At 37.7% G+C, this 27226-nt stretch overlaps 1 protein-coding gene across 1 annotated transcript in view; it reads left to right on the forward strand.

Annotated features, from left to right (window-relative positions):
* The window catches only part of RAB3C (RAB3C, member RAS oncogene family), a 135170-nt gene that overhangs the window by 46651 nt on the left and 61293 nt on the right, over nucleotides 1–27226 (forward strand). The window contains exon 3 of the mRNA XM_054810617.1: nucleotides 14040–14158. Coding sequence (XP_054666592.1) covers nucleotides 14040–14158 — 119 coding nt within the window. The remainder of the gene's footprint in view (nucleotides 1–14039; nucleotides 14159–27226) is intronic.

A 27226-nucleotide genomic window follows, 5' to 3' on the forward strand; every position in this document is an offset into this window, starting at 1 on the left:
TGTGTATATATATATATATATAGTAGGTTTGTTCCTATACACTTTTCTGCTAAACATTATTGGAATGAATAACAGGTTATTTTCAGCACTGTTTCCAAAGACTTGTTAATTCACAGCATGTTCTGAAAAAATACAGGGTGACTCTGACATTCCAGTTTTTCTATTTTAGATAAGCATATGGTAGGTCTAATAAAAAATGTGAGAGCAGAGAATCATTTTTGTGTTTAGCAATTTTGCTCCAAGTTCAGTTAAATTGTGCTGTGAGATTAAGATCATATTTCAGTGTATGAAGTGACTAAATTGAGTGTATTTTGCTTAAATTTGTGATTTAAAAGTATTAACTAGTTATTGATTGAATCTACTATTTCCCTATATTGGATTGTTAAGTACGTGTCATACTTTATTATGAAACATCCACGCTGCAACCACTTGAACTTTTACTATATAGTGTCTAGTGATGAGTCAATGTTTTGTGTAATCTTTCCATAAATACTTGACTTGGTTCTGTTCATGGTATATCTGCTTTGGGAGAGGTCTAACACTGAAATATCCTCTTAAAAAAAAAAAAACCAAAAACAAACCAAAAACAAGCCCACATAATTTTTTCTTCAGGAAGTACTTGGAAGTTAAAACAGACAAACACATAAATACAACACTGCATTATATAAAAAGGTAAATATTATGGTGAAACCAATATCAGTAGGACTAAATTACTCAAAATTTTAATTCTTTCATTTGGGAAGTTAGATTTTCACTTTGGTTTGCGTCAGTCTGGATTTCATTGAGCTGTATGTGCTTGTTTAATTATTTTGTGTAACTAAGGACATAATTGGCCTCCTTCCTTTCAGATTTCAAATCCTATTAATCATTGCTGTTTCTTTAGTGTCAGGTACATCCTCAGCCTTCTTGAACACCTAATGCTGTCCTATGGTGCTGTTCTCATTCACAGTTTTGAAGACTGGGTACCTGAAGTACTCAGAAACGCCTGTGTAGGTGCAGAAGAGAAGTTTGATTTTCGTAAGTCTGGAGAACATGTGCCTTCCTGCAGCATCCAGTAACTTTGATAGTACTTGGCATCAAAGAAAATGTAGTACAAAACAAAGGATTGTAGTACATCCATCTTAGCCAAAATAGCATGTCATACATATCACATTTTCATCATACTGAAGATTAAAAGGAAAAACATGGGAGAAAAATCATAAGTTCCCCACATTCATTTGTTGCCTCTGCTCATCAGTAAAGGAGACTTTGAAACCCAAAGCACATTTCAACACTTCTAGAACTGAATATAATTTCCAGGTGTAAGTAGTGAGTTATGTCATCTTCCAAAATTGCAGTTTGTGACAGCAGATGTTTGGAAAGGGCTATTTTGCCTCCCCACCCACCCTGTTAGCATGTTAGATTTAGCAAAATCAACAACTGTTTGAGCTATGTGCTGTGGGGTGAAACACGAGCCGCTGGGAGCTTATGTGGAGATGACTAATAAACAAGCAAATTATCCTCCTCTTTCTTACTTCCTTGAAGCAGTAGTCTGTGAGCATGCTTATATGTGAAATGACCAGAATTCAGAAATACTTTTTTTTCCTCCCACCCACCCCCAGTATATTAGCAAGTATATCAGAAAAAAAATCATTTCTGTGATCAATTCTCACTTTGATCTTTCTTTATTCAAGTCTCCTCTTTGGCTGTCAGTCTATCTTGTCAGTCACAGTAGCATTTTGTCAGCTGATGGATGATAATTCAGTTATGTCTGTACAATGAGAGAACATGTCCCACGATTTAATCAAATGAGGGTAGAAATAATCTTCAATTTTTATCTAGGATCAAAGAACACATGGTTGAGTGTCTAATAATGCAATTTCCAGTTAATATGCCGGTCAGTGTTCTATTCGGGAAAGGATCACTGGGTTTTCAATTCAGGCTGCAGCAGCCAAAATCCAAGATTGCATGCAGGAAAGATGTCTTTTGCAGCGAAAGAGGCCTAGAAAGGCACGGTTAAGCAACCTGAATTGTGTTAATTCTGCTATGTACTTAATGGCTGCTGTATGAAGGGATTTCTTAACTTGGCTTTTGAAATTAATTTAGTCTAATCTGTAATTGAAAAAGATTCATTTCATTGGCTATCATTTACATTTAACTTTATATTTTATTTTCTTTGTTAAATAATATATGAATCTGAAATAATTACGCTATCTTAATACGCTTGCATTTCTAATTCATACTCCTCAGTTTAACACTTCTGTAAGGTAACTCTCCTTTTTGTTTGTAATTAAAGAAATATAAATGTATATGGCAACAATTATGAATAGGTATATTTTCCTCTCCTCATGGTTTGATGAGGTCAGTCAGAATTCTGGGACTGTAGGCACAAATTTGCAATGTGAAAAATTTGCTTTCTTCATCCCTGACATAAAGACATAATACTTAAGGCAAGTTTACAAAAAAATCTTTATATCACAATAGGAATGGTAGAATATATATGTTTTATTTGTGTTACATACATATGATGATATTGTATAGATATATATTTATAAATTTGTGTATATTCACAGAAACATGCACCCAAGTGACTATATTGTTTAGTGAACCCTACTACTACAATACAACCACTATTATGTGACAGTTAGAAGACTGGGAAGAATGGGATAGAGCTGTAGTAGAATATGGTGGCTTTCCTGGAAGCTGCATCTTAGTTTTACTTAGTTTTAATTTTTAAATTAGAGGAAAAATAGCACATTGTATAAATTAAAGCAGAATTGTTGTCATGAAGCATCTACTGCTTCGGTCAGTGCTGTACTGTAGGCAGTGAAGCCCTTTAAAGTTATTTACACTCAATTTGTTTTTAGACTGTTCTTTGACTGTGTATAAGCCCGATGTATGGTTTTGTAGTGGCTAGTGCTTTAATGTAGCTCTGATTATAATTATACTTCCTACAGATTTCACAGCTGGTCATTTTTTTGCTTCCATTAGACTGTAATTTCCTATTTCTTTTTGATGCATTAAGACAGAATAAGTATGATTACTGGAAAAATACTTGTAGCTTGAAAATCACAGCTGAAGAATAACACTAATTATGGTACATCATATGTGATCTAAATCCTACCTTTAGAAATTATTTATAACAGCATGTTTTATATTATTGAAATATTTGCATTCAAAGCTTTTCAAATAATGTATGGCAATGATTCTGCCTGGTACTACATATAAGAATTATAGACTGTTTCTTGAAAGAAAGGTGCATTTCAATCAGGCCTTCTACTTTAACAGGCCGAAAACTTTTCAGTCCTTTCTTCTTTGGTACTTGATTTGACCTCTTGTGATGACATTACAATTTGTCCCCCTTTATTTGATCAGCATAAATGGGTTTGGATCTTCCTAAAAGGTTAATTAATTTACTAATTGCATGATCTAGATTTTCTGTCTTGAAACATGTGCATTGTTATTTAAAAGAAAAATAAGTGTGAATATAATGTAACTATTACAGCTATAGAACCAAGAAGACTTTTCTCTGACTATTCTGCTTGAAAATTTCATGTTATTGGATCCCATAATCCACTTGGACTAAAAGAAAAAAAAATCAGCATTGTAAAATTAGAAACTCTGTGAGTTCCTCAGAAGACTGAGAAATCTATCTGCTTGGATTCTAAAAAAATCTGTTGTGTTTGGGTGATGTAATAGAAGCCAGTCTTCAAAATAATTGCATAGATTCTCAGCTGTAAAGTGATATGGCATCTTTTGTGCCTTTGTGTACATTGTGCCCTATAAGCCTGTAAATGTGAACTAGAAGACATCCTAGTAGTCAGGCCTACCATATCGAACAGTCTCTTTCAGCCAACATTTTATAATTCTGTTACTCCATGGATTTCTACAACCTATGACCTAGTTTCTATTTTTGGTGGGAGTTATTTTATGGTTTTTGCCAGTTATTCCTTGATGGATTGGATTTGATCCAATTACTTGCTGTAATGAGATTTTTCACACAAACATAAACTTCAGCAAAAGTTCATTGGGATAATTCAGCATTTTCCAGTGAAATAACATTGCATTAAAAATCCAAAGTGGCAGTATTATTTCCTCAGTTAATTTAGCACTAAAATCAGAAGGATTTTTAGTGAATAAAAATATCTTTTTTTTTTATAGGGTCACATTATTTACTGTCTGTGGCAGTTGGACTAGATGATCATTGTAGGTCCCTTCCAACTTCTCTTCTCCTCTCCTCTCTTCTCTTCTCTTCTCTTCTCTTCTCTTCTCTTCTCTTCTCTTCTCTTCTCTTCTCTTCTCTTCTCTTCTCTTCTCTTCTCTTCTCTTCTCTTCCCTTCCCTTCCCTTTCCCTTCCCTTCCCTTCCCTTCCCTTCCCTTCCCTTCCCTTCCCTTCCCTTGCCATCCCATCCCATCCCATCCCATCCCATCCCATCCCATCCCATCCCATCCCATCCCATCCCAGAAAGTCTGTCAATTATGCTTTCTGGTGAGACTGTGTTTTTCTCAAAAGTTCGAGTTTAACATTACAAAGAAGTCATTAGAATTGCTAAGTATGATTATACGTATGCTAAACACATAGCTCTCAACCAGTCTGTGCTAAAAAAGGAGACCAGGGGCCAATTTCAACAGCAATTTAGCTGAAATCTAATTTAATTATGCCACTTTATGCCAAAACTCCACAAGAAGAGAATGCAAGGATAAGGGCACTGTACTTGAAATAATGTAATATTCCTAGATTAATCACACCTGACATATTTAACTTATTTTTACAACTCTCTCTTTAATAATTTACAGTCTTAAACTAGAGCATAAAGGTCATGGTTGGTTGATGTGTGTTAAATTATGTCAGCTGCCAAGACTTTTTCAGGGTAAATAAATATTTCCTTGTCAGAATAACCTGTGGTCTTTTGAATTACATCTTTCTCATCAAATACCAGGACATCAGAGAGGTGTTCTAGGTACAACCTTTTGATATGCAGCCCTAGTGCAGACGTATGTACTGACAAGCAAGAGAACACAGAGGCCTTTAGTTTAAATAATATCTTTCCCAGATGAAAACCCACCCCAAATCATATAGTAGATTATATTGTTGTTTCTATTTGGCATTGTTAACCTTTCTTTCCTTGGTGAATAGATTCTAGCAGTGCTTATGGCATATCTAAGAATTACATCTTGTTTTGATGACACTTTTTTTCTTGGTGACCTCAATACAATTTAAAGATTCCCCAAATGAATAGACAAATCCTATCTAGGTGTAGATAATTCTAGCAGCATATTGAAGACAAAGCTATCTTTTTGTTATAAAGGATGTGTCCTCTTAATTTTTCCACAAGAAAATGGAAATAATTAAAAGCCAGAAAAACAGATTTTCCAGCATGTTGTAAGACTTGTTAATTAAAGATCAGCTTTGAAAGAACTAGAGAAGTCATTCAAAGTCTAGAAGTCTTGGAGCCAGATTCTTGGTCTTTCATGAATCACCTTTGTGTCACAAGCTGTCTGGATGCAGCAGTGGAATCCCATGCTGTAAAAAAACCACCTTCCAGCACCTGGTGGCTGACATAATCTGTCCTGTGCCATCTATCCTTTCTCCATATTTACCTTTAACACAGAAACATTTTGGACAGGTTCTTCTGAATGTGTTGAAGGTGCCAGAAGAGCTGATGTTCTTTAATGATTCTGGCCAGCTAACCACCCTGTATAATACCCATCATTGCAAACCTAAATTATTAATCACTGCAATCAGACCCAAGAAAAAGTAAAAGCTTAAATGATGGGGAATTCAAAGATCTCATCCACAGCCGTATGGGAATGTTTGGTGATGACAGACTGCTGGAGAGCAAAGGAGTTAAAAGTGGAAGCAAGGAGACTGTCTGCAGGTGTTCTAAAGCACGAAGCTGTGCCTTTTACTGGCCCTTATGGAAGTTCTGAAGGGGATTGAACTTCAGCCACGGCTGAACTCTTCCAGAAATATTGCCTTTATAGTTACTTGCTTAAAATAGGTAAAATGTAGCTTGTTCTGTGTTGCAGATTCTCTCTTTTCCTTTTTATAGGTAATTGAGATTTAAAGCATTTTTTATGTAAAAGCATGAGTTGATAGTAATTCTAATGAGCCTTTAAACGTGTTTTGTAAACTTAATATTCTACTCCTGGGCAGGTTTGGAAGGTTATTAATATTTAATAGGAACATTCCTGTAATTTGTTCCAAATGAGAGAAACTTCACTGCAGATTTAAACACAGGGGTTTAACACAGGGAAAAGCAGAGGTGGAGAGTTTCTGGCAAGAGTGCTCGGTTAATGGCTTTAAAAGGTCCTTTGTACCACTAATTCGTTTTTCTCTTAGAGTTGGAGAGTTACAAAACTGTGCTTCTAAAAAAGACCCAGAACAAAAATGTGCTAAGCTCGGTGTTGTCATGAGGAAAGAATTATGTTCATAGCTCTCAATAGTTAAGAGGTACTTTTGGCTAGTCAGTGGACAAAGATTTGCATAATATTGCAACACGATGACACTATTGTGGAAATTTGTTCAGTGCGATGAGCCACTAACATAGAGCTATCATCAAAATGGCTGGTCAAACTTTTCTCTATCCACAGATCCCACCTTGTCCTGAATAATAAGGACAAATTAAATAAATATGAGTAATGAATATTAATAGAGAAAGCTGCCTTCAAGATGCAGAATAGCTCGTAATGACAAGGGAGAGAGACAGCTGAAAGCTTATTATTCTTATATTATGAATAACAAAGTCTGTAGAGAAATAGTTAATCCAAAAGATTTATAAGTATATAATCAAAGTACAGAAATGGGAAAAGGAAGGTACTCTGGAATTCCAATATACCTCGATGTTTTTCTCTGTTTATGTGATAACAGCTTGAATCTAAGTCTCTGAACTTACATTATAGCTCAGTGTTTTTTCCCTGCTCTCCTAAATAAAAGGCAAATGCCTTTAAAAAATGGTGGAAGATCAGAAGATCAGACAAAGATGTTATAGCTTTAGTACAGCTGGGAAAAAAGAAAAAAAAGAAAAAACCCACAAAACAAAACAAAAACCTCAGCACCCCACCCCTCCAACATGCCCCCCCCCGCCCCCAGCCAAAACTGCAACAATCCAAAAATACCCCCACTTTTATCAAAGGGCAAGAACACAGCTATTTTTAGGCTACCAAGTGCTTTCCAAGTGCTTTATGGATGGAAGAGCCAGTTTGAAACACTGGCAAGTTGCAAATACCTTTATCAGTCACCAAAGCCAAGGGAGACAAGGACTGAAGGACTACTTAGTGCCTGCTTCATCTATGGATGAAACAGCTCTGCTTCTTATTTTACTAATAGGTGTAAGTCTCACAGCATTAGGATTGACTCTGTTCCAACCTATGCCACTGTAAGTATGACAACCACTGTTTGTTTAGTGTCTAAATTACCAGGTACACTCCTGGAGCTTAAGGACACTTTCTGTGAAGTCCATAGTGTATTTGAGTGTCAGGTTTCTAAGATTACTGTTCCTTGTAATGTTATCATAGGTCTAACATTTCTTTGTGTCCCTTTCACTCGAAAGCAGGTTGTTCTGATCTTCTAAAGCTTTGCCAGAATTCAGTGCCAGATGTCAGCATTCCAAAATTATTTTGGGTTTAGGAAAAGTTTTATTCTTAATACCATCATTTCAGTCCATACTAAATGCCTTTTGTTTTTTCATTATTCGCTGGGACACATTTTTGGTCTCTGACTACAAAGATTAAAAAAAAGAAAAAAAAATTGCTGTTCTTGTACAATCACAGGACTCTGGGAGCAGGAGCTTTTAAAACAAAATATAACAAAACTAAGAATATCACGTTTTTCCAGTGCTGCTTCCCATATGGTAATAGCTGCCTGAGAACAATGATCCTTATCACAGCTTTTCTGGTTTTGTTTGTATATAACTAGGTTTTCAGAATGGTGCTCTGTTGCTGCACTCTTTATCTGAAAAACATGAGGCAATTTTTACAGTCTGATTTACAAGTATTTAAAAATAATACAAATAGAAAGTTATTCAACTGATTTTTCCATTGCTGTAGTTACAAGCTTGACTCCAATATTACTTTGCCTTTTAATTTTACTCATAAATAAATACTTGCATTATTACATGAAGTGTGAATTAGATCTTGTAAATTCATGATTTTTACTATACATTTTTGGCAGCCGCACTTAACGTTTGATTCTGTAACACTTTTCATAAAATAAAAGAAAAAGAATATCTTGGAAGCAAAACCTGAGCCTTTCCAGATAGAGAAATTCTTCTTAAGACCTGACATGAACCTTGTTTAAAATATAAAGTGGTATTTTAATTAATGTGTTTTACTTTTGAAGAGAATGCCAGGTCCTACTGATCTGACAGATGCTTTATAAAGTACATCCAAAGGGGTGGAAGAAGGACAAGAGGAATTGATCCTCACCTCCAACAGAACAGGACAGGCTACAACCAAAGTGAAGACAGGACAAGGAGAAAGGTGCAACTCGTGGCAGGAAAAGAGGGAGGCATGGACTGAAATGGCAGTGGGGCTCAAACCTTGTGTCCAGAACCGATGGCAGCTGAGGTCAGGCTACCCTGGGCTAGAAAGGAGGCAGCGATATCATGGCTTTCCTGAACTTTGTGCTTTAGGAAGGCAAGGTAGTTGAACCGCAGAAAATGAACATTTCATGGGAGTCTTAAAAAATAAAGAAGGAGAAAGAAAATAGAACAGGAAAGGAGAAAAATTTAAGAGGAAGTGAGCTTCAGACACAGTCAGCAGCTGCATGGGTGGAGTGAGAGAAAGCAAATCTGTCAGTAAAGTACTCTTACAACCCCAGCTTGAACTTTCTAGGAGCCAAACTATCTCTCTAGCTCAAGCTCTGCCCCACCTTCTGTCTGCCAGAAGAGCCCTCCCAGGCCCCTTTTTTACTAGCCACTTTTGGAGTAATGCCTCTCCCCACCGCTCTGGCCCCAACTATTTCCAGCTCCTGCACTTCTCCCACATGACGAATGAACTGTCAGTTGTGATTTTGGGGTGAGTTCTAAGGATTAGTGTATAGGTCCAGCAGATGTGTACTGGCAAGCTGAGTAGCTGGCTTTTCACGCTCCAAATTTTTTTTTGATATACATGTATATATATTTCTACAAATGCATGCACACATATGTATGTATACATTAAAGACGAATTCCAGGGAAAACAAAGCCATGAGAAGTCTGGAAAGAGCTGCTGCTGAGAAATAGGTACGTAAGCAAAGACCAAACTGGCAATGTGCAGTGTTGCATCTTTCATGCATACACTAGCTAAAGAAACTGTTTTGAACTGTATTTTCTATTCCTAGTTGTAAATGTTAGTATGTCTGTGTTTCTATGTGCCTAGCACTTTCTGTTGGTAGGGCTGTTTGTTTGGAAACGGTGCTCCCAGGATAGTAAGGTTATCCTGCTCCAGCAGCTTTTCTCCCTGTCCTCTTTCTTTGTACCCTGCCCACTTGCTATAGACCCACAGTTGCTCTTCCTGTGTGGTTAACAGAAGGCTTCAGGTGGGTTTACCCCTGTCTGCACCCCCATCTCAAGAGACGTTTTTCAGCGGTTGTCCCTTGCCCCTCCCTGAACAGCTCTCTTGCTGGTTTTTTTCGTTTGTCTTTTTATCCTTTCTTCCCCGAGACCCCAGAGATACCTGAGGAGAGGTCAGAGATATCTTTTGTGCTGCTCTGAAAAGAGCCAGTTTAAATTTTCATTCACTGCCTCAAGTCCTTTTATGTATAAATAGAAGAAATTAGAGAAATATAGTCTCTTTGATGGCAGCTATAAATAACCTTTGGGAAGTAACAGCAGGAAAGAAACATGAAACTCATAAAGGAGCAGCATAGAGTTCTTGATTGCTGTGCCAACTTTGTTTACCTTAACAGAAAATTTTTACCTGGAAATTGAAAAGTCATCCAATTCACATTTCTAATTTTAACTTTCTGTTTGTATTGTTTTGAAATGTTGTGGATGTGCAGCAGAGATATCCAAGAAATCCTCCTCTACTGCTGCCAGTATTTTGGCATATAACACAAGCTGTACTGTGATATGAGTAAAACTCGTAGTGTGGGGAAGTGGATCTAAAAAGGTATTTGTATGTTTAGCATACAAGACAGAAATGCAGAGGCATGGAGTCACACAAGTGTGCTACAAAGTAAATTTGGCTTTTGCAAACTGACTTCCTTCATGACAGGCTCATTAAAAGTTCTTGCTGCCAAATGCTATTTGCTTTCACCTTCAAAACTGTCTGAATTAATAATGAGCAACTCCACTTGGAAGTTTTTTACATAAAGCATTGTTCCTGTCAGTGGTGCAGTGCTAGGCAAGGGTGGGATGGAAAGCACATGCTCAGAAGATGAATTCAAGGGCCTGATATAACATATTGCTCAAAAATATTGGTATAATGTCTAAGCTGGTATGGCGCATTCTGGATGAAGTCTAGCTCAGCAGGACTTGGCAGTAAGGGGGATTTACATCTGCTAAGTTGTCTCAGCTTACTGTATTTTGCAAGCCCAAATAGCAATTATTTTCAAGATTACTATCAGAACCTCAGAAGCTAATGGAATTGTGAGAACTTTATTAAAAACACAATTTATGAAAGTTAATATAATATTTAAAAATATTCCTTGCAGCTGCTGAGACCCTTTGTCTTCTGTTTTGACGAAGATTTTTAAAATAGCTCTTTTTGTCTTCTGTACATGGAACTTTTCATAAAGCATTCCCTCACTGTCATTCATTCCTGTCTGCTTTTTCACTCTATTTCTTTAATGAACAGTCAGTTGTCCTTACCAGGCATTACCTACAGGAATGAAAAGGCCCCCAAGACAATCTATGTGTCTTGTTTTCTGCCCATCAAAGATGGAAATGGACTGCCTTGATTAAAATGCCAGTCAATAATAGGTAAAATTTTATTCTTCCTTAGGCTTATGTTATTTAGTTTGCTTAGAAATAAACATCAGTAAGTGCAAAATACAAACGTTATATTTCAGAATTTAAACCTAAAAAGATGGTCATCAGATTAATTCCATGATGTTGCAAAAAAGGCTAAGATAACATAGCAGCAGCCTATAACCATACATGAGTTGGTAAAGACTTTTTTCAAGTACAAGTACAAAACAGTACCTGAGGATAAAATCATAGTGATTTGCAGGTACAGATATGATGAAATAGGGAAACTAGTTCTTTTCTGCTCCGTTGTTCCATAAAAATAAAAGCTAATAAACAGAGAGAAAGGCCGCTTAAATTGTTGCATTATCTGGTTCAAATAAATTGAATCATTATAATATTTAATATTAAAGTATTTAATGTTTCTCATGTACTATTTCTCCTGGCAAATGGTATTTGAGTTCCTTAATGATTGTACAAAAAGAACTGTCTTTAGGGTATTTATAAGTATATTCTAGTCAGAATACAAAGGAGGTGTTTATGAATGTGTGAAACACAAAAGTTTTGACAACATTGATTACTGATATTTGGGTTAATTTCTTACATGATTATAAACACTCTACTGCCTAATTTGTACATTAGGCCAATTGAAATTTTAATTGCTTCCTTATAGCAAGTGAATAGAAATTAATACCAACAGGAATATGATTATCATTGTTTGAAACTAATAAAGTCCACTTTATTCATGGTCATTCATCTATGCTGTATACAGAAATACCACTACAGAAAATATTTTTTATTATCACATTAACACAACATTAGCTACAGGCACATATCAGATACCTGTATTGAGAACAAGCCCAGATACCTGGTTCCTTCCCAGACTGACCCAAATCAAATGCCTGGGTCCAGGAGAGCATCTCCTATCCCAAAGTCAGTCAGTGTTTGAATCTTCATCGGTAGCTGCATCTCCCCTTGTGTTAAATTAAGAACTTTTTTCTTGTTTTGTCTTCCTTTACACCCATTTTTAATCCTCTGTAATCAAGAGTGCCTAAGTCTGCACTAGCTGCCTCTAACACTGCGCAGAAAATGGTGTGGTGGACAGGAAGCCTCACTGACTGGCTTTATTGCTAGGGCTGTTCACTCTTATCCGCAGACAGGCTTCAGTGGAAATCACCTGCAGCAAAATAATACTTGCTTCAGTAGCAGTGGGGTCCTGCTTGTCATACCATCGTATTTCCAACCATGTGTGTCTCTGACTGACAAACAAGCAGATAGACACTGACAAAACTTGTTTGAAAATCATCTCTCTTCTGTACAGAAAGGCCATGTGCTTGCTATAGGCCATGTTTTCCTTCTGTCCCTCCCTGCTCTTTTCTCTAATATCAAACCAAATAGATGAAGCCAGCAAAACATGTGAGAGTAAACCTTATTTTGTAAAAGAAATACAACAAAATGGTTTTAAATAGTGACAGGTGATATTTCTTCTGCTAAATGATACTTTCGTCTTATTGACAGACTGTGACCTACTGAGAAAAACTGACCTCTGAGTTTTAGAATATGCATAGGCTTAGCGCAAGAGTCTTAATACCTTAATATGCAGTAATACCGCTAGAAAATTTGGGAGCAGTTCTGCTAATGCAGCTCTCCAGCCTCCAGACCACAGTTGGTATAGGCTTAGCCGGCTCAGAGTATATGCAGAAAAAGTTTAGGTCTGTCTGGCCTTTCCCGAGAAGACATAACCTATCCTCCTGTGAGACCTGTTAGGGTCTGACTTCTACATTAGCTTTCCATCTTGGATCACTGAAACTACATCAAAGCAGTAGTGGCTGTAATCCAGAACAAACAGAATCCATAAATTTTACCAAAGACCTTGTTTGGTTTCAGTAACTGTTTTGGTTATGTTTCTTATTCTATAAATGGTTTCTGATGTATGTAGAATCTCCTTTTTTTACTTTATTAGTTTATGAGATGAATTATATATGTGTAAAGAAAGGCCCCACTTAATGTTTTTCTCTTGTCTGCAAGGCAGTACTACAAGCCCAGGAACCATTTCGAAAAACACATTATCACTGGTTATTCCTCTCTCTTTGTAGGAATAAATTTGTGTGTATTGTAAAGTAAAATATTTCTTATCCACTCACAAAATCTGAAATAATGAAATTAAGTTTCAAAATTTGTTAAAATTGAACACGTGTAGATGATCTGTTAGACAGTTACAGGATTACATTGAAATGTCACGTATGTCTCATCTAAAGCTTTTAATATTTATGGTTTAAAAATAATAAATAGGTATGCTGGAACAGGAAATAGCCATGCAGTTCCTGGATTTTAGCTATTGATGTTGTCTCACAATTTTAGTGGAGATGTGGGTGGTTATGCTAGACATTGCATGTGAATATAGTAACAAGTACTCCCTGCCCTGAAAATCCTTTAATGGAAATAAGTAAAGCAAGCAGTAGGTAGAAGGAAGACTTACATTTCTTACTTCAAAAGCAATTGAATGAGATACAGAGAATTAGGGAGAAACTGGCTTGAAGCAAGGGACTGCTAGCAAACTTGTTTGTTTGTTTGTTGGATACCATCCTTGTTGTAAAAGCCCTGCCTTTCAGCCTTTGTCAGCACAGATCTGTATTGGTGCTAAAGTTGACATGAGCATTAATGGCTTAAAATGGGAAGAACAGAATGATTAGACATTGCCTTTTTGGTCAGGATGTTTCCGGACTTCAGGAACCATCCTGATCTTATAATGAAGATCTTAAGGATGCTGTTGTATCCCAGCATTTTATCCAAGACATGAGATTTTACCTGTCCCCTCTGCCACACTGGGAGGGTACAAGGCAGGAGCAGGAGCTAAGGTTCTTACCTGACGTTCAGGTCGAATGACATGAATCAGTGAATGACTCAGTATGTATGTCCTGGCAGAAGGCCATGCCTTTCTGCTTCTCTCCACTCTCACCTCATGACAGAATGGATGTGTCCCTCCTATTATCATCCAATGCAGAATTCTCCTTTTCCTGTTATTTTCAGTTTTCTCCCCCTTGATTAGATTTGTGAGTAGGATTGTAGAGTTGTACAATAACTGTTATCAGTTTTCTCTGTATTAAAAAAAATTATAGCAATTTTCAATTTATTTGCAACATGTAAAAATTTTGTTTGTTATTGTTTCAGGACACAGCAGGTCAGGAGAGATACAGAACAATCACCACAGCTTACTACCGGGGTGCAATGGGCTTCATTTTAATGTATGACATCACGAATGAAGAGTCTTTCAATGCTGTGCAGGATTGGTAAGTAAAACATGGATTTCATATTAAATAGCACAGACAATATTTTATATCACCCACCTGCTGTGACAGTGTAAATTATTTTGGAAAATTTATTTCCAAATACAGTGCCCAAGCATTCCCGTACCCAAATATACAGTGGGTTTTTTTCAGACAGACAATGGATACTTCAGTAATCATTGTAACCATTGTGTTTTCTGTGACTTCGATTAATGCACATTATTCATACTACTAAAACCAGCAACACGCTAGCGTGGAGACTAACTGCTAAGACACGAGAAAGTGTTTCCATATTTCATGGGAAAAAATGAGATACCATGTGTGGAAGTTGTCTTTTAATTTAATTTTTCATCATGTTGCTTTTAACCTTAGCTGGTTATACATTATGCTGTCAGTCTTGTGCCTCAAGTGTAAAAATGATGAGCAAACTTCATCAGAATAGCAGAACCTAAAATGGCTGGAACATATATTACCTTGTATTATGTGAAAGTCAAGATGTCTCCATAAAAGTGTGTCATTTTAATCAGACATGGGTCAGTCAGGACCCAAACAGTCTAAGGCTTTTCTAAGTAAAGCTGACCCAAAAGGAAAGCTAGAGTTCATCTCAGCGATCTCTTCCTTTAAAAGTTATTTTAATATCTGAGATCCTCCAACAGTGCTCTGAGTAATATGAATAGCATTTGTCATGGGTGCCCCATGTGCTGTCTTGTATGCTGTTCCCATGGGAGAACTGTGTTTCAGAGAGGATTTTGTTCAGAGTTTGTGTGATTTGTTCAGTATGGTTCTTGGTCTTTTTTTTTTTTTTTTAATTTAAGATATACACTACTGTGTACTTCTTTCAGGACAGGCACTTAAACACACACTTAAAATAAAAGGCGGTGATACTGTAATGCTTGTTTCTAATAAGAATTGTTGCCCAGCCTCAGACTCTCCAAGAAAAAAACTTTCTCTGTTTCATACTCTTCTACTTATTATTGTAGTAGAAAGTGTTACTGAACCCATGGAGGACCTTCCTTCTCTACACCTGGAGTTTTTCTTGGTCTGTACGTGCTGAGCCTGGTCATTCACCACTCTGAAAATAAGAAGTGAGAACATTAGCTTGATTCTACTTTACAAGAAATTGGATCTTGGGTTGCCTAATGGTTCCTGTGTAAACGCTAGGGATGTAGTCATTCACACTCCTCCAGGGGAAAGGGGCATCTCCAGAGTGTGTTCCACCTTTTCCTGTCCACCAGTTATCAGTATAACTCTACACCAAATTGGTCTTACGAGCATATCTTTCCATTTACTAGAAAATCGATAAGCTTGTATGACCAGCATAGACCAGACAACTGGCTTTTGGACAAATGAATGTATCTGAGAGGAGTCTCTGCTTGATACTCAAAGAGGAAGACAGATTTGCTCACTGTGACTTCTTAGGCCAAAGGGATGTTCTGCCCATTTTGTACAAGCTGGAGGCATCACGTTGAGTGCTTGCTCTTACACAGTTGTGAGTACTGCTCTGTTCAACAGCATGAAAGGGAATCCCCTATCTAACAGGAGGTAGCTGAAAGTGTTATTCATAGATGCTGCTGTGAAAGTTTAGCAAAAACAGGGAATTGAGGAACATAGCCTCCCAGCTGAGTCTGCAGTTGTGGGTGCTTGCTCTGCCTCTTCCGTTCTTTGTCCATGGGCTGATTCTGTTTAAGCACTGGGTTAACTGGGTGATAATGACTGTCTAGGACCAGCTGTAATCTGCAAATCTCATTGCCCCATCTCTGAGCAAACCAGATGGCACGCCATGTATTATCTAGCTTCCTCCAACACAAAGGTTTCTCTATAGCAAGTGTAAATATGAGTACTTATCATTAATTTTCCCACCTGTTTGTTTTCCAGCTTCCTAATCTAGTATGGTTGGCACTCTCTGTCTCCTGGTGAAAAGTAACTAGGCTTCATACTAATTAATTAAAAAAAGTCCCTGTAAAATGAAACAAGGAAATGTTTAAAAGCTAAGGAGTTCTTAAATAGGTTTGTGAAATACTATTTTTCTATCATTTTTATCTAGAAGCTGTACAAACAGTTGGTGGATAGGAGGGATTGCATTATCAAGTGCTGAGAGCTACTGAGCAGTCATCTGCATGATGAAAGGGATGACAGAGAGGCAGAGTGCCTCACTTGTCAGGATGAGCCATAGATTTTCTTGTTATTTTTATTTTTAATTTCATGAGCCCAGTTGCTACCCCGCTGTTCTTCCTCCATTTTATTCCTCCCATCTCACAGCTGATAATTGATTTTCATTAGCCCATGCTCCAATTTTGATAGTAATTACAAAACTACAGCTTGCTTCTGAATGTGAGAGAAGTTAAAGAAAACTCGCAATTACCAATGCTGCAGAGAAGCAAGCATGGCTATGCACATGTGTCTGTGCATTTGTGAAAGACATGGGGGGAGGGAGCAGGAGCTTTTAAGCCTCTCTGGGGCTTAAAATGGGTTTCTCTGTGATTAATGTGTTTCTGAAGGCAGTGGTGCCATTTCGTATATGTGCACAGTGGGCCAAATCCAAGCTCAAATCACATCAGTTTCAAGGCTTGATCTAGAAACCAGACTGCAGTCAGGACAATGAATCTACAGATGCCTTTTAAATTTGGATAAAGGAATTTGGTTTAAAATGTGTGTTGGGATTAAAAGCAGTCAATTCAAAGTGGTTATACTCATATTGAAAGGCATTTTTTTCAGTCCGAAGTCTGGCTGACATTTCTCCTTTATAACAACAGATGGATAGTCATATTTCTAGACACCATGCCTAGGTCAGCATGAATCTATTCAGCTGTGAGAAATTCTGTATCTAATTTGACTATTAACATTTGCCATTAAAAATAAATCAGTATCTGTAATTTTATCTAAACTTATTAGCAATATATACAACAGTATAGTAGCCAAGCATTTGTCCACCACTCTGTGAGACTGAGAAAGGATTTTGTCTAAAAGCTTAGCTAAATGACTTGAAGGTCAAATAAATTTCAACCATACTGCAGAAACTTCAGGAAACATTCGTATCTTACCTTCCCTAATTAAAATAACCTTAAAGATTGCAAATGATGCTAACAACAAAAGTTCTAACCTAAATAGAGATCTTCTTTGAGATTCAGAAACTTTTGACATGAGAAATCTTGAGTTAGTACTTCTGATAGTTCTGCTGTATGCACACCCAGTGATTTACTGCCTTAAGTCTCATCCAGAGGATGATGCTAAGAATACACTGGTAGTGCTTATGTCCTATAACTGTTCAGTCACTTCAGAATTTCTTCCTTCTAGGGTATGTCATACTAACCCGTGTCCTCTGAATAGTGATGTTCTCTGCATGGTTTCACAGGTACTACAACAGAAGCTGTTTAAACGAGCCTAGCTTGGCAGACCGACCTACAAAATTGACAGGTCCTTAATAAATTTTTTGCCATTTGGATATTTTTTGTATCATCTATAGACTTTATCAGCAATTAGTCTAAATGTTTAAAAACTTGGATAAAATAATTGAAGAGTATATCTCTTCAATTTCAGGTCAATCTCTGAATGTGTTTCCTCTGAAGAAAATGCCAGTGGCAGCAGTCACAGCACTGAACAGTATTCTCCTTTATAGATACAGATTTTCAGAAGTTCACAAGGACCAACAGTTTCTGTTTTTATTCAGGAAGAGTGCATGTGTGCTGAAAATCTGGCTGCTAGCAGAAACAGAAAATCAAACATGCTTTGACTCAGCAGATCTCCTATGGAGCTCTGCCCAGATTTTGAAGCTGCCTTTTCCAGGAGGCTTTTTCCTTCAGAAATCCATCTAATGCTGCAAGTGCAAGGTGTATACCTTGAAGTAATTTGGTGTATGTTGTTCATGCCACCCTAAATAGATGCAGATTTGGGGACAGATTTACTTCCTATAAATAGGAACCACTTGTAGGGCATCATTTTCTGCCTGGCTGAGGTCTAAATAAGAAACAGGGAATAACCAAAATGTCCCATTTAGCTGAATTCTTTAGATAGCATCCACACGTGCCAAGTAATTGGCCTAGTTGTATCTGATTTTCTCCATGCCACTTCAATGTATATTTGGTTTAGTTCAGTTACAATGTTACAATGGTTGCATTCAATCCTCTTTTATACAACCACCTGTAGCATTTACGTTTGTTAGCCTTTTCCATCATCACATTTCACTAGGCGCTGCTGTGCCCCATTTCCTCTTAGTGGTTCAGTCCACATGAGGTGTTAGCATTATGGCAGCGGTTCCTCTCAGTAGAAAGCAGAGGGTGAAGGCTTTGTACTATCTTTGCAAATGCTATCAACTCAGAATTTTGAGTTCTGTAGAAGTGCCAGGAAAATAAATGCATCTGAGTTGAAGTTAAACCTATTTTTACAAATACAACCTTTCTAGACTTACAATGACTGGAGTTGAAGAGTTACTTATACTCAGGATTTTTCTAATGCAGTGTCTCCAACTAGGTGAGAAACAGCAGGAATGTAAACCATGATCTAAAAGCCTGAAATTTCATGCACTGCTGTGGAGGGCTTCCTTGTTCAGGAATTCAAAATCTGAGAATTCCACATTGCTGAAATCTCAGATTCAGGGATGCTTCCTTGGGAGACACACAAGGCTGAAGAAGCCCAAGAGGCTTTGAATTATTGAAATTTTCAGATGATGAGTGTTTTGTAAGCCTGTCGAGGTCTACAGAATTGGTTCTTCCTGCATTTTTGGCTGGCACCTATGGGAGCAGGAAGGACAGCATCCTAGGAAAAACTTTAATTGCCCTCACTCTTTAAAAAATAAAGAATTTCTCAAAAATTGTAAGATGGATATTTTTAAATGTCCCTGTTGGAAAGCATTATGGTTACACTTCTTAAAAAATTCAGAGAATCTTCCATGACATATCCTTCTCTTTCCTCTTTTTCTCTTGCTTTTTCCTCTGATGTCATTTAAACAGCTCCCTCTCATCAGTCTGCTCAAGCTCATCACCTTTGAGAAGGAATCAGCTGGCAGAAGGTATATAAACTGCCTACATTATGAAGGAGCCAGAGGCTTAGGACAGAGAAGGCAATTTGTGATTTTAAGAACTCTATTGTGCAGTGTTTAATTCTGTATTTCCGTAGGAACTATTTGAAGAATTTAGTACTAACCAATATTCTTCGAACAGCATGAAAATTAAGTTAATGTCAATTTAAAGCCAAGAGAATGAGTACTGATTCTGCGTCTTTCATCAGTGCCCGTAACACATGGGAGATGGTTATTGGAATTCAGGTCTGAGCAAATAGAAATGAAACAGTAGCCATCATCTGAGCAGATCATGAGCTGTATAATATGAGTTCAGCCGTTACCAGAAATGTGGGGGTTTTTTCCCATATTGTACGTGGCTTGAATTAAATTCTTCAAGGTATCGTTTGCGATTGTTTTAAAGCAGAACCTTAAAGAGTGTCTATGCTACTATCAATTCAAGATAACATTCAGAATTAAGGCTTAAAAAATATGAGCATTCACTACAACATGGCATTTGGCAGCTGGATTTACTGGATATGCCTGTACTAGATGTCATTCTGGACAACATTGTGGAAAAAATTGTTCCATTTGTTCAAATTACTAGCTTTTTCTTTCCTTTTAGCCCTCAAATGAACTGTTAAGTTAGCAACTATGGCTACAGTACATTAGAAATTGTTTTTCCTATGTTCTATCTTGTCTCTCTTGTGATAAGAGATATGATGGCATTTTTTGAATTGTCAGTAAGAGAAAAAATAAAATTGGAAAATACATTAGCATGTTAATGGGCAAATGTAAGAAGTCCTCAAAGCAAATTAAGCCCATTAAGTTAATGTCAGCACTGCTACATGCACTTCTAAAGGGCATATGTTCTGAAGGATACCTTTTTTGCTTCCACCTCTAAAATTTCAGTCTAATATTCATGATCAGCACATGCTTGATCCACAGATGGGTTACTTTTCTTTTACTTCTCAATATTGAACTTAGTTCTGTCATTTCAGAAAAATCCATTATTTGCTGTATATCAGGAAACAAATCTGGAAAGTGCTTCTAGGCAAATTTAGCCTCCATCCCTCTTTGCCAAAACATATGACCTGACATGCAGCACAATTTGTGTGGTTCTGCCGCACAGAGCACAGACGCAAGCCCTGTATGCCATTCCCCACACGTGTCCTCAGGAGCTCTGTCCCGTGGGCTCTGTCCAGACACAAGCTGCATTGTGTCCACTGGTGATCCACGCACAAACTGAGGGTCTGCCATGCAAAAAACAAGTATAACTCCACATGTGAAGGGTGGGACAGCATATACTGCAACTGAGTCTTTCTTATAAAAAAAAAGAGGCATATATGATGATAGGAAAATGTAGCAAATAGATTGTTTTATGTTTTTAATTACAGGTTTCTATAATTTTCAGCAGATCACTCATGACAGACCAACAAAAAATACTCGCTGTGATCTAAACTATTTATTTGTTGCTTGACATTTTGGATGTGCCAGAAAGTAATGTATTACCCTCTTTTATCACTGACATTGCCAAATACATGGCTTTGGGTTTGCTTGGAAAACTCAGTGACAAAAAAGAACATGTGCCTATTTTTTTAAAGGCTCTTCCTGATAACATATCTGATGTTAAGCTTAAACAGCACAGTAGCCTGGACAACATTGCTTTGATGAAGATGTTTTCTTATCTTTTTCTTTCTACTAAACCTGAATTTAAATATGCATATTACACATGGAAATTTATGCAAATCTTTATCCAAGTGTTTTTTGTCTTGAAAATAGTAAACCTTTGATTTAAAAGTTCAAACCTCATCATAAAATGGTTTCACTAGGTTTACTGTCAAAAAAATGATTCATGCATTGTAGCAGTTAATCAGAAAAGACAGCTGTTAAGTTTTCATGACATTTTTCATTCTTTCCTATTTTTATGTTCTTAAACCATAGAAAGAAACAGACTTGTGGAACTGAAATCATCCATATGTGGTTCTTGGTCCTGTTGTCCCTTATTCACACCAGTTCCTTTCATTCATTTTGCTGTGGTACTAAGCGCATCTGCAGAAAGTCCTGTACCCGCCTTGAACCTCCTTCACTATAGATGTGCCATTTTCTTAGATACTAGGCAGCCACCTGGTACCAGGGTGCTCATTCAACTGTCCTCAGCTGCATCAAACCATATTAATGCTGCCAGTGGGGAGTCTAATGAGAAAAGGGAATAAATACTGCCTGGACAGAATTCTCTCAGGGTGCTCCATATCCTTCTTTGCCCTCAAATCTGAGACTGGGCAGCATAGTCATGAAGTCGTTGATAGCAATCACTCACCCCGATCCTCCCCAGTCACTGATGGCTGAGTGGAGCTCCTCAGTGGAGCTGGTGTCAGTAATATGCTTCAGGAATTCACCAGCAAGATTAAGTCACCCTTAACTTCCACGGGACCTAACTGGCCTAGCGAGTGGCTTCATAACTGCCCATTATTTTTCTATTTCAGCTCACATGGTTGTTGGTTAGGACTCCTCTTGGCCATAACTAGTCATGACTTATTGCAGCATCATGAATTGCAGCCTCTCTGTTAGCACCAGCTGCAGACTGGTAACTATATCACGAGTGTGGCTGCACCTCCTCTATAACCCTCATCCCTACAGATAAGGGTTGATTTCTTCTCTTCTTGTTAGAGCTGGGCAGTAGTAAGGAAGGCTGCATCACGCCTTTCCTAGGCCTTTTTTCCTCACTCATATAAATGTGGCAGTCCTGTCTGATATGAAACCACCAAAATCTTTTATTTGGGAAAACATGACAAAATAGGAAATCATGCCTGGCTGCTATCTGCATCTGGCAAGAAGAGAGGTCTGGCTTAGCTATCCCCATACTTCAGTTCTAATTCCCAGGACCATCTGTGGCAGAATTATCCTCTAGTTCGTGAGTTTCTGCCCATTGTTCTTTATGATCACACAGCAAGAAAACAGAACATACCTATTCTGTAGTCTGTTATCTCTCAGCCAGTATAATTAATTATTATCAATAATTAATAATAATAGTGCAGATGTGACAGTGTGAACATGAACTCACTTTGTTGGACTGGAAATTTCACAGTAGAGTTTCATTGTATGGCTAATAAGGCAATCTAGATACTCAGCCATTCAGAGAACTGTTTTTAGATAAAGGAGGTGTCTTCTGTTCTGTGCCAGATCCTGCTCTTCTTCAGATATGGTCACTGAGGGTTACACTGAGGTACATGAAAGCAAACCAGATGATCAGATTAACATCTAAATGCTGCTGTGCTGAACTGCTATCCATTAATTAGACTATGCTAAGATACTCTTAATGAGATTTTCAGTTTTGTCTGTTTTTTCCTATGATAATGCTTTTATTTTTCAAAAAGTTAAAGTGGAAAATGCCTCTGAGAGGTCAGTGGTGAGCTGCTGGAGTTTGCTAGGTAGATAAACAAACTTAAGCATGGTAATATAACCATGTGCTAAAGGAGGTATGTGAAAGACTGATTCCAATATTTAGTCTAGTCTCTCTCTTTATTTTGTAGAGAGACACAGCCAGTAGCAAAAGAAACAAAACCTGTCATGTTATCATCAACTCACAATATTTATTTTTGTTAGTAATGAATGTCATAAAATCTTGTGTCAATGATAGTTTTTATTGGCTGAACAGCAATTAATATACTTGTTTTATCTCCCTGTAACTGTGCATGTTGACAAAGTTACACTGTCGCTCAGCGTTCCCAAATGAAAGCTCTGCTGCCAGCCAACAGCATGTGAGTCTTATCAGTGACTCAGTAATATCCCTAAACAGTTCCCATTCTCAGCTCAAGTTGAAGATTTACTTTTCTTTGTACTCTAATAGTCTAAATCTGTTTTTCTTAACTTCAGAGGAATATCATGGCCCCTGCACCAAACTCAAACCTTGAGATTCGCTGAAGGAGCTGTTCCTTTGGGGAATCTCAGATTTGTAATTATCTTCTGTGGGTTGGGGTATATGTCAGTAGCACTAAAGGCTGCAGTTTCATTCATGCAACCTGGAGGTTATTCATTCAAAAAGCCAACAAAACCAAGACCATGCAAGTCACCAGCAAAGCAGCATACAGCCTTGTGGGCAGTCTGAAGAAGTTTAACTGAGTTGCCTCTCCCTCATTACCTCCCTCAGCTCTGCTCCCCTCGTGTCACTTCCTTTCTCCTGCTAGCTCCTCTGCTTTTGATTCCTCCTTTCCTCTGCATCTGATTTCAACGCAGCTTGTTTAGAGTGTCAAGCATTTGCAGTTTTGAAAGGATGATAGCTATGTGAGATACAGGCTGTACGTGGGTGAGTACAACAAGTTTTATTGGAATTCAGCCCTCTGATCAAGCAGGAAAAGTGGCATGAATGTTCTGCAAACTGCAAAGTGACATGGCAATGTAACCCAGTAATAGTGGTTTTGTCAAAGCATAACTTAATGCTATTTAGGTCTCACCTGCAAATGAAGAAAGCTTTAGAGTGTCTTTCATCAGAATATTGCAAGACCTTGACCATTGAACTAAGACATTTGTAGTGAATTCTTAATAATGAATATTTTCAATTAAAAAAAAAAAAGTCCATCTTTTTCAGTCTCATTTATTGCTTGAGCCACTGCGGAATCCACAATGAACAATGTAACTTTTGAAAATTTCAGTTTCAAGGAAGTTATGAGCAGTGACTTAAAACAGATCTTGAGACTATTGTGTTGGTAGATTCCAGCTGGCCGCCAGAGCAGATTGCAGGTTCTTAGGAAGTTCAGGACACAGATATTTTCTGACAGACTATGTCTGGCACAAATCCAGCAGACCTGTACAAGCATTACAACCTACCTTTGTCTGGTTGTTACAGAAAAAAACCCCAAAGCTACACCCTCAAGAAGGAGTTTACATCAGGAAATCTATTTTTATCATATGCAGGTGTGACCGGTGCCCCCTGCTCCCAACCTATGGTTATATAGTTAGCATAGCTAATGCCATTTTGTAAGGCAAACGGCCATTCTCCGTGACATCTCTCTGAGCTGGTCATGTATTCATTCCCTTTCCCCTCATTATCAGGTCCTGAAGGTCTTGTGAACCCAGTAGACAAACCAAACAGATTTCTTCTGCCCCTCCCCACCTGCCTCAAGGTTCCTGGGTGCCACAGCGATTACTGCCTTCATCACACGCCTTGAAGGTCGCAGGCACCCAACCAGCCAGGCGGTGATGACCCCTCGCAGAACAGGGAAGCGTAACTGCACCCAGAGCACTGTCTATAAAATTAGGCAGCTACGAGTCCTAAGCGGGGAACTTGGACTGGAACTGCTGCTGGACAGTGATACCCGGGACCCCCAGGGGCCAGGGACACGGCCACCATCATCTGCGTCCACTGAGGACTGAGTGACTCATCTTCTTTCACATGATTCCTGAGTCTAGATTGTGACTGTTATATTGACACAGCAAGCCATGTATTAAGATTTGACCCAGTCTGCAGAGGTTCAAAGTGATTAGAAATTGTATGTTAAGTTAAAACAATGTCTAAGTGATTAGAAATCATATATTAAGTTTTAATATAAATTCTGTATTCCGCTACTTACAGATTGTACTACATTGATTCTGCTTGTAGAAATCCTGTGCCATTCTAATCAAAAATTTTGTGCTATACTAATTATAAAGTTCTATTAAGAAAATAAACCTTTATTTAATACCATCATCATTCTGCCAAGGATCCCCAAAAGAACCTATCTGTCCCCTTAATGTCAGGTAACAGTGTGTTAAAAACAAATAAACGTTTCCAAATTTCTAGGTTTATGAATATAGACTTATTATAAAATAAGGAAGAAGAAGAGAAAATATCTTGTTAATCCCAGTTAGAGGTTTTACTTCTACCCGGTGCTCACTCGTGTTTCCCACAATACAAGAGGCATTAGGACCCTTCTCTTTCTGGAGAATAAGTAGGACAGAAAAGCCTGTCTTCTATCTGGGCAAAGGTTTTGTGTGTTTATTAAATAGGCTTTAGTAGAAAACAACACTTAATTTCAGCAGCACTTAATTTCTTCAGGCATTATGTGATACCCTTGCAGAACTGGCAGTGAAAACAGTGAACTTCGGAGATCACAAGCTGCTTATAAAATGTCCCAGAAAGACTTTCTGCTTTAATTCCCCTCTGTGCTGGCCACCAAACAACTGAGGACCATCTCAGTGGCTGAAAATGTTGCTGTTGCCTTTGCTGTATAATACAATGCTGCACAGAAAGATGCAAGCTGGCTGGGATGCCCCAGCGAGGTTCTGGGGTAACACTGTTTCCAATAGTTAAACTAATTTGCTCCACCCAAACTTGGGTATCACTGTGCAGGGATTAGTTCATGCAGTATAGACTTTAAATACAGATTATTCCTGCAAAGCCATTGCAGTTCTCCCTGTCACAGGACAAAGCGTACATAGCCTCAGTGGTTTAGGGATGATCATTGTAAGGGGTCAGGCAGTGACAGCTCAGTGATCATATGTGGCAAGTATTTCATCTATACATTAGTGCTTTAGCAGGAGGTTGTGACCTATGGTTTAGGTGGAGTTGCAGAGAGGGGAGTAGAATACACTGGGTCCATGCATAACTCCTGGAAACACCAAGCAGTGTGGAGAAGCAGATGCTGCTGCATATCAGGTCAGCTCTAACTCAACTGGGGACAATAGGGACCTCACTCCACCCTTTCCTTTTTCTTGTTACCATTGGGATTTTAAAAAATGCAGCTAAAATTTGATTCACATATGAAATCACGAGAAGAGTTGTATCTGTCCAATGTTGACAGCAGGAAAGGCATTTGTAAGCTTTCCGCTTGCCTCTACTTATAGCAAACATGCTCTGCCATGAGTTAACATCATAAGAGGAGCATACTCCAAGGGGAAGAATAAATAAATGTATTTTATCTTGAATTGCCTCCTGTCACTTGCACTATAAATCTCTATTTACAGTGCTTTGTTCACAGCAAGTGAAAAGAAAGTGTTATAACAATTAAAAAACAATTGATAGGGAATGGCTCCCTTGGAAAACCATAATACTGACAATACTGATTTCAGGCCCAGTTTGACAGAGATAAATCTGCATGATGTCCTCAGTTTTTCCATATTTACATTTTAAGCTGTGCCTTTAAGTTGTACACTAAAAAACAAAACTAGCATCTGTCATGTGAGGTAGCTGTTTTTCCTGTTGCTCCTGGAGGGCAAAACTCTGTAGGAAATCCATATTAATTGAACACATGAAATTTGCACTTAGCTATGTGTATACATTATCAGAGGAAAAGTGTACCAAAGGAAGAAAAAATAAAAAGACCAAATAAATTCTGTTTCAAAAAAAATCTGAAGAAAGAATAGGACTAGCAGTTTCTGCTGCTCGTCAGTGAGAGGAGCTTGCATATTATAGCTCCCTTGCTACAAACAAGAGGATAATAGAACTGTATGTTACAGTCTCTGGGAGAAAAGGAGAGAACAAAATATGAACCAGCCAGAAATGATGGGGATGCAAACCTTCCTTTTGATGTAATATTTAATATCAGTTCTTTCAGTTTTAGTTGCCGGGAGAGAATCAACAAAGACATCTTTAAGACCCACAAGAAACCTGCATCTGCAATTTAAAAAAAAAAAAAAAAAGTCACATAGATTAAAATTGCATGTGTGTAAGCTGTGGAAAAGTTGAGAGAAATAATAAATATCACATTTGTATTACATTTTTAGATGCACAAATTGAAATTATCAATCTTAACCTCTCCTTATTTAATACAGCTTTTATAATCTACATTTTTTCTGAACGTTTAAAGACAAATGCTCAACACTGTCCATAGCAGCTAAAGTTATATTTCTAAGCAGATTTAAAGACATTTCCTTCATAGATCAAGGAAAATCAATATTGGTAGTTCATCCTAAATACAAACACATTCATTTTTTATAATCTTGACAGAGTTTTGTATGTATTTATGTGAGTAGATTACAGAAAATACAAAAGTAACCAAGAATGATCAGGAAATGTTGCCTCTAGCTGAAAATTCATACAATATCTGTTATGAGAGATTTATATTCTGAAAGTCATGGGGATTTAAAATGACTTTTCAGTC

Source organism: Grus americana, chromosome Z, assembly GCF_028858705.1.
Source record: "Grus americana isolate bGruAme1 chromosome Z, bGruAme1.mat, whole genome shotgun sequence".
Taxonomy (NCBI): Eukaryota; Metazoa; Chordata; class Aves; order Gruiformes; family Gruidae; genus Grus; species Grus americana.